The sequence below is a fragment of the Pollicipes pollicipes genome, unplaced genomic scaffold, assembly GCF_011947565.3.
Source record: "Pollicipes pollicipes isolate AB1234 unplaced genomic scaffold, Ppol_2.1 Scaffold_5724;HRSCAF=6776_pilon_pilon_pilon, whole genome shotgun sequence".
Classification (NCBI taxonomy): Eukaryota; Metazoa; Arthropoda; class Thecostraca; order Pollicipedomorpha; family Pollicipedidae; genus Pollicipes; species Pollicipes pollicipes.
Window position 1 is genome coordinate 2,251,669 of NW_023596746.1, and position 8,221 is coordinate 2,259,889.

At 59.2% G+C, this 8,221-nt stretch overlaps 1 protein-coding gene across 1 annotated transcript; it reads right to left on the minus strand.

Moving 5' to 3' along the window:
- Window positions 1-505: 505 nt before the first annotated feature.
- LOC119102301 (dentin sialophosphoprotein) lies at window positions 506-3,715 on the minus strand (the record flags this gene model as incomplete). Its single annotated transcript, XM_037225666.1, is given in 3 exon segments — window positions 506-529; window positions 3,210-3,369; window positions 3,416-3,715. Coding segments are annotated over 3 exon segments (484 nt in total), but the record flags the coding sequence as incomplete, so codon positions are not given.
- Between the last annotated feature and the right edge of the window lie 4,506 nt (window positions 3,716-8,221).

The following is an 8,221-nucleotide window of genomic DNA, read 5'->3' on the forward strand; positions in this document are numbered from 1 at the left end:
GGCGCACATATAACTGCAGTATTCTCATTGGTGTTGGCGTCGGAAGCGCATTTCGTCTGGTCATCAGCTGGTGAATTTCCAGCCCTGTCTGTATCAAGACCGTCTGACACCTGTTCAGTAGCATCTACGGTGAGCACAGCTTCAGTCTCAAAACTGACCCGTGCCTTCATTTTAATGTCTGCGTTCTCTTGCTTTTGATCATCATCGGGGCTGATGAGTGTCATTGCCGAGTCACTGGCTGGCTTCTCTTTCAATGTCTCGGCAGAGAGAGCCAATGGTGGCGGTGCAGCAGCAGCAGGTTTCTCCTCCACCGAATCAGCAACTAGATCGCATGGGGTCACATCTTTAGCCGGCTTCTCGTCCACCGCGTCAGCAGTGGCACCGTTCGACGCCAGGTCTTCAGCGTCTGGCTTCTTCTCCACCGCGTGAGAAGCTGGACTGTCACGCGACGGATCTTCAGCCGCTGGCTCTTCCTCAGCTGTGACAGCAGCTGGTCTGTCTGAAGTCAGTTCTTCCACTGCGTCAGCAGCTGGGCACCCCGGTGTCAGAGATTCAGCAGCTGGTTTTTCTTCCGCGGCGTCAGCAAATGGAATGTTTGGCGTCGGATCTTCCGCAGCGGCCTCTCTCTTTCCCGCATCTGCATCTGAACTACCAGGCATCGCATCGTCAACAGCTGGCTTCTTCTCTACCGCGCGCGCAGCTAAACTGTTTTCCATCGGGTCTTCAGCCGCTGGCTTCACTTCCCTTGCGTCAGCCGCCGGGCCATGCTGCGTCGAAGCTTCAGCAACTGCTTTCTCTCCCGCCCCCTCAGCAGCTGGCCGGTGTGACGTCAGATCGTCAACAGCTGGCTTCTCCTCCACTAATTCACCAACTGGACAGTCTGGTGTCGCATCCTCAGCGGCCGACCGCTGCTCTTCTGCGCCGGCAGCAGGACCGGCTGGCGCCTGACGGTCTGCTGCGTTGTCTCTAACCGCATCAGCTTCAGTACCGCCTTGCGCCAAATCCAGCTGAGTGGACTCCCCATCTTCTTCATCGGCAGGAGAGCCGCTTAGCCTCTGTTCGTCACCTGCAGACTTATCATAAGAAGCGCTGTCTAAACCCGAACCGTGACCCCCCGAACCATCTCTCCCACGGGGATTGGGTTGTGCCACAGTCTCAGCGACAGGCTTTTCCTGCGATTCAGTAGCTTCAGTTTTGCCTGGTTTTGAGCCGTTCGCCCCCGTGCCCGCTGCATCATGGCAGGCTGCTGTTGGACCGCCTGTCGCTGTGTCGTCCTCAGGCCCTGTGACATTTGAACCGGCCGGCACGATAAGAACCGCTGTGGTTTTGTCCCCTAGCGTAGCGGATTCAGGGTCAACTGGGGCCGAGTCGTCTGCCGCCGGCTCCACACATGTTAAATCATCTCCGATAAGACGCTCCCCCTCTGGGGATGGCCTCGGACCCGTCTCCGATGCAGTACACTCCGACAGTTTTCCTGACGGGACCTCGCCCTCGGGAGTCGCCTCTTGCTGCGGGCCGTCCGAACGCCCGAGCGGTCCCGACTCACAGCCGGGCACATCCGATGGTTCCAGTTTGTCGTCACTGTGCACGATCCCTGTGTTGTTGGTCTGAACGGCGCTTGCTGTCTCCACTTTTACCTCTGACGACACGGATTCGGAAACATCATGGTACACCATACCAGCGCCATCTAGGCGTAATTCTCCGGTAGATGCCTCGCGGATTGCCTTGTCTGCTCGAGTACCGGAAACAAACTCAGGTTGAGTTAAATGAGGTTCAGATGCGACCGTAGAATTTAACGTATCTGTTGAATCTGATGTCGCTAGCTTCAACTCGCCTGGCCAGGCCTGAGCAGCAGCCGATGACGATAGACTACCCTCGTTCGGTTTCAGCTCATCTTCAGAAGCGGCGGATATTGACTGAGACGGTGAAAGATGCCCAACGGCTCTGAATGGGGCAACATTGTTTACGCTATGTTCCGAATTTGATGAAACCGCCTCGATTACCGAAATGTCATTTGGCTGCGCCCCGTCCAGCGCTATCGCACCCGTTGCCGCACCTCGGGTAGTGACGCCCGAGCCTTCTGCGTCGACTCGAGTCTTCTCTGGGACGGACTCTGGACTAGCTAACCGCGACCGGACGCCTACATCCGTTCTAAGCTCATGTGAAACAGAGAAGCTGGGAGCCACCGCGCAAGACGACAGGTATACGTGCGCCGTGACATCTGCTTCTGAAGACTGAGGGGTGGCCACCGGCTCGCCACTCACCGCGTGTCGCTCAGCCTCAGCCCCGGTCGGGGCCGCACCAGTTGTCGGAGCACTGGCTTCTTTGTTTAGCTCTACCTCAGTCGCGGAGCCATCCGGGACGGCTGCCTGTGCTGCATCCTCGGCCAGGCACACAGCAGGGCCGCACTCGCCACTCGCCGCCTCCACTGACCGCACTGATTCCGAAGCACTCGCATCGCGTGCGTCCACTGTTTCTGGCGCACTCGCACTGTCCACACTTGGTGCTTCCATGACGCCCTCAGTCCTAGAGTCGGATGTTGCAGGAGAATTCAGTTCCGTAAAACCCACTACGTACACCGCACTCGTGTCTGTCCAGCCTGCCTCGTTGGCAGACAGCATTGTCGCCGACTCGACCACATCGAGATGCTTCACGCCTGCCGGCTTCACTATATTAGGAGGGCTTTGCCTCGGCGAGCTCACCGCATCAGAAGCTGACCTTTCCTGTCCCGCCGTGTCAGTGACTATGACCGTTTTCGCACAGGTCGTGACGAGCTGATGAGCGTCAGCATGCTTCGTGTCCGGATCGGCAGCATTCACTTGTGCCGCACCCGAGCCAGCGGCGTCCGCCTGTCCTGGGCCGGCACCAGCGGAGTCTGCCTGTCCTGTGTGCGGCTTGGCACCAGCGGCGTCCGCCTGTCCCGTGTCGGGCTCGGCACCAGTGGCGTCCGCCTGTCCCGTGTCGGGCTCGGCACCAGTGGCGTCCGCCTGTCCTGGGCCGGCACCAGCGGCGTCTGCCTGTACTCGGCCGGCACCAGCGGCGTCGGCCTGTCCCGTGTCCGGCTCGGCACCAGCGGCGTACGTCTGCCCCGTGTCCGGCTCGGCGCCATCGGCCTGCTGCGCCGCCGCAGGACCGGTCTCGCCGGTCGTGCCCGGCGACCGGGAGCCGGCGACGCGCGCCGGCGCCGGGGACGTCGCCCGGGCGTCCACCGTCAGCGGCGAGTCGGTGCCGCTGTCCAGCATTTCCTCCACCGACGAGCTGGCGTTGAGCACGTACGTGCGCTTGACGTGCGTCTCCGAGTCGGAGCTGTCCGAGTCGTCCGAGCGCGTGGTGTCGGCCGTCGCAGAGCTCTCGCTCTCAGTCGGAATCCTGTTGACGGCCCGGTCGCGGTCGTACCGCTCGGGCCGCGTCCAACAGGTCGTATTCACACGTGGACTCGTCCGACTCTGAGTCGTCCACCTTGGACTCGGGCGCGCACTGTTCAATGCGGCACGAGCCGGCGTCGTCGAGCGCCGACACGGCCGCGTTCTTGCGGTTCTCCTCCTCCATGTCCGAGCTGAGCGAGTCGACGCCGGCCTCGGGGAGGTTTGAGAGTGAACCGCTGTAGTCGCTGGTGCGGTGCCGCGGCGCCGTCTCCTCCGCGTCAGACACTGAGGCCGTCTCGGACGTGGCGCCGCCGTCGCTGCGCGCCTGGCCGGCTGCGCGGCGTCGCGGTAGGTGGTGGGACGGTGAGCGGCACGGCCGTGCTGTGCGCGCAGCCTCCGCGGCGGCCGCCCGGCTGACACTGGCGGCCGGGCGGCGCGGCGCCACTTGCCGCGGCTGGTGCCCGCGGGCCGGCCGCGCGCCCGCCTCTCTCCTCGTCCGAACCTGCTGGCGCCGCTCGGCGCCGGCCGCGGCTCGCTGCCGATCCAGCGCTGTTCGGACCCGGCCGGGGTGCTCGCCTGACGCCACTGCCCGCCGCAGCGCGCGCCGTTATCGCCGCTATCAGCCGATGCGCATCGTGCGATACGGCAGCTCAGGCTGGCGTGGCGCTGCGGCGGCCGGCGCGCCGGCGGCCGGCCAGGCTCGGCAAAGCTTTGCGAGCGCCGCGGGCGGACGCTGGCCAGCGCGCTCGACGCTGTCGACCCCGGCGAGTCGCGACCCGCATCCGCCCCGTCCGCGCCGAACCCAGCGCTCTGTCCGATGATGACGCGCACCCAATGGTCGTCGTAGACAATGCGGGGACTTTCCAGGGGGCGCGCGTTCTCTGCCTGATTCATGACCTTGTTTTGCTACGTTGCCGGATTTCTGACAGGACTAGATTGCGGCACCTCTCGAGCTGTGGATCTGGACCGATATGCGGAACGGTGTCGTATGTGTGGGTCGTGCTCACTGCATTCGTCGCGGTTGTTTCATCTCGTCGCGCGCCGACATTCTCCGAGGTATATGTCGATGGCGTTACAGCACACGGTGATCTCCCAGCCTCCGCCCGCGTCCTGTCACTGCGGCCCATTCTCTCTCGCAACGCGGCCTCCTGACCGAAATCGATCAACTCCATCTCGACCACCTGCGTCTCCAGGCTCGGAGACGGCGTCTGACCGCGTCTACCGCGATCATCGCGTTCCCACCGCACCCCTGGGGGCGACCAACGGCCCGAGGCCGGCCGCAAGGAGCGACGGCGCGGGCGTCCGCGCGCGCGAGCGCGAGCGCGTCCGGCGCTGCCCTGCTCCCCATGCCGGCGCTGACCTTGACTGCGGCTTTGTGCCGACAGTGGCGGGTCGAGGGTGGTGCGCCGGCCGGCGCCGGCAGCGGGCCGGCGGCGCGGCGCGCGGCCCGCGTGCCGTCTGTACGCTCCCAGTCGGCCTCCTCCAGGAAGCCGCGCTCCGAGTCCGCGCCACTCGAATCGGCGGCGGCGCGTGAGCCGCGGCACTCCCGCCGCACGTCCACGCTCCGAGTTCGCGCGACGAGTCGGAGCTGATAAAAACGAGTCGGTAGTCGTCCCAGCTGGTACTATCTTGGCGGGATCCACGCGTTTATCGCCGCCGGAATCGTCTTGGCCCTGACCGGCGTGCTGGCCCCTTGCAGCGGGGCTCCACGCCCCTCGCCAGGCGGGTAGGGTGCCGCTACGGTCCGGCCGTTGCCGCCAGTTGGGCGGCGACACGCAGTACTCGCGGGGGTCGGCCGGGCTCCCCTCCCAGGACTCGGGGCGCTCAGGAGTGGCGCGCGATCGGCACGTGGACGCGAAGTCCCCAGGTGCAGGGCGGACCCGCTGATGATCTGAGTACGGTGGATCACTGGACGCGCCGCGCCGTCTGGAAGGTGCGCCCGCTGCCGACCTGGGCTCGTCGCCGCTCGGGACCAGTCTGCGACGCCGGCCGGGAGAAGTTCGGGGGCTGGGAGGGGGACGGGGCTCCTGTTCGCCCACGCCCTCATCAGCCGACTCCGGGCCCAGCCAGAGGGTCTCACCTGGTACGGGTCGGTGACCTGAGGCCGTGTCACGTTGACTGCCGAGTGGCAGCGCCGAGAGCCGTGGCAGGGTCTGGTAATGGTCTGCCAGCCAGCCGCGCGGCCAGGCGTCGGCTGCGGCCGGCCGGTCAAAGCGACCCAGGCTGCTGGCGCGGGCGACGGGCCGTCCCAGGTACTCCAGTCCCATGCGAGGCCGCACAGGCGGCGACGGGAAGCCTCGCGGCGCGGCGTCCGACGAGGAGATGTCCGTGGCCGAGCTGGTGGCCGTCGCCGCCGGCGGGCGGTACACGGTAACCCTGTGACCTTAGCGGGGCAGGCGGAGCGGACGGTCACAGAAGCGAACACTCCCAGCAACGGCACAGAGACGGGACGGTGACGCGAGCGGGCGGAAGACAGACACGACGTCGGACCGCAAAGCACACCAGCTAACGGTGTCGGTGTGAGGAATGCAGTGTTTGTGTTTGTCGGAGCGGCTAATGTCGTCTCGGTCCGTAAGCGAGCAAATGTGGTTGAAAAATGAGGCTTGTACACCGCCCTTCGCTGATAATTCATCATTATTCATCATTAAAGTCGTGTGTTACATCACACGGTCTCGGGGTCAACGCCGAACTTCGAGCAGCTGCGGATAGTGCGAAGGCGACACAGTTTGGTTACCTAGGAGGAGCTTCAGCCTCCCGACGGCTGAAACAAATGCGTAACAATCAACTAAAATTATTTAAGCAGACTTGCGGACGTTCCCAACCCGAATTAGGACACGCTCATGTGCGAGGGTGTGGGTATACAAGATACGTTGCGGGGAGCTGAACAGGAAGAAACTGCGGACCCCGACATCGTCCGAAAAGCAGCAAAAACGGGCTTCTCCGTGGATTTTGCCCGCTTTCTTTTACAAACTTAGATAAATTTATGTTTAATGTATGGTTAATGTGTGTTAATGCTATGTATTTTTCCGTTACTGAAAATGTCATTTTTATATATGCTTCAACCGAAAAAAAAACTATACCCCTGTTTATGCGGCACAGCACAAAATGGCGCAGGCGATTATTGCAACGTTAGGAAAATGTTTCCATCCAACCTTATTCTTTTCACACACCCAGAGCCAGTGGGCACTCTTTTGCTAAAAATTGTAGTGGCCAGATCCTCCCCGAGTCACGTTAACATTATTGTGGTCTGATGCTTAGTGATTGTGATAACCGTTTGCTCAAAGCATATGCGCAGACGGTTCGGATCATTCGACACTATTCGTCGGAACCATCAATGATCAATGGCAATACTCAAATGTGCAAAAGAGCCGAGTCAAAGCACAGCTTAGCTGTCAGACATCAAGCTGCGCGATCGCTGCATCTCAGCTGATGGAGCATCAGCCACCCTAAAGAATGTGTGGTCATTATGTGGGATCGTGTCTCAGAGACCTCTGCTGTGTGGTTCCTCTTCGAAGGTCAACTGGTGTCCATCCAACAGCTGAGTTGAAACGGGGACGGCCGTGTCACTAATCACGACACCTCTTAAAAAGTGTTGACAATATTGTCCGTCGTACTAGTAAATGCAGGCATGGCATAAATCAGACGCAGTGAGTGGTTTGTTTCCATTATTAATTCCATTACTTCTAGTGCACTGTTTCCCGGCACCTTGCGTTTCCAGCTCGGTATGCATTGTATCGGGCAATAGCTTAACAGAATCGTTGCAGGGATATGCGATGCCTAGTCTTTGTGAGAATTCACAAGACTAATTCAGTTTTGTCGCCACTTTGTGGGGGACAATTAAGGACTTTTTTCGGGGGGGGGGGGTGTATTCGCCAGCAGATGTTATCCTACACACCGCACACTCCCGTGTGGAGCATTCTCCCACGGCTACTCAGTCTAAAGGTTATGCAGAACTGGCAACCGGCTACGTACCTCTTCCATAGGGACTAGATTTCTAGCACTAGATTTCTAGATTTGTATTTTATTACTTGCGAAATGAAAGGCATGTCTAGTAAATAGTTCAGTTAAAATGACGTCCTTACAATACTTGCATACGTTTTACACGTTACGTAGAATATATTTAGAACCCATTTTCGCCCATGGTCATAGCTCATGTGATTCGAAAAGTACAAAGATAAAACGGATATCAGATACCGGCTAGTGTTGACAGCGCACACACCAGCATGCAAATCTTTTTCTCAGCATATGGAACACAATGACACACATGAACGACACTTCGACCCGGCAAAATACAGGTAATCACGGGTGATATAACCACACTAACTATGCACAGGTGAAGACTACATGATTCTCCAACATACAATATTTACATTTAAGTGTTTCAGCTTACGTAGATGGATCGATTCAAATATTTGCGGTAGGGAAGCCACTGTTTCATTGCAAAAGCGTTACAGCCCAGGGTTCTGATCACGCCGAACCTCCTAGTTTTAGTATGCAGAAAGAAAATGTTTAACAAATGAAGTGTCGGGAGTTTTATGCTTTACGTCACGCATGTGCTTGTTAAAACGTCGCCGAATGGGTCTTTTGATTCACCAACATACGATACCACTGGCACTCCTGCTCTCAACATATCAAACACGGCATGGAAGTATTAAAGTGAATAAAGGTGACCACATCACAATGATTATGCACGTGTTTAGGTCACGAAGTTTTTGAAATAAATGTTGGTGGGTCATGACCTTGCCCACACGAACGAAATTTAATAAAGGCAAGGTCCTTGACTAAAAACTCGTTAAAGAATACACAATTACTTAACGGACATCACTTGCATAACCTGTGTCTGGAGGTCATCCAGG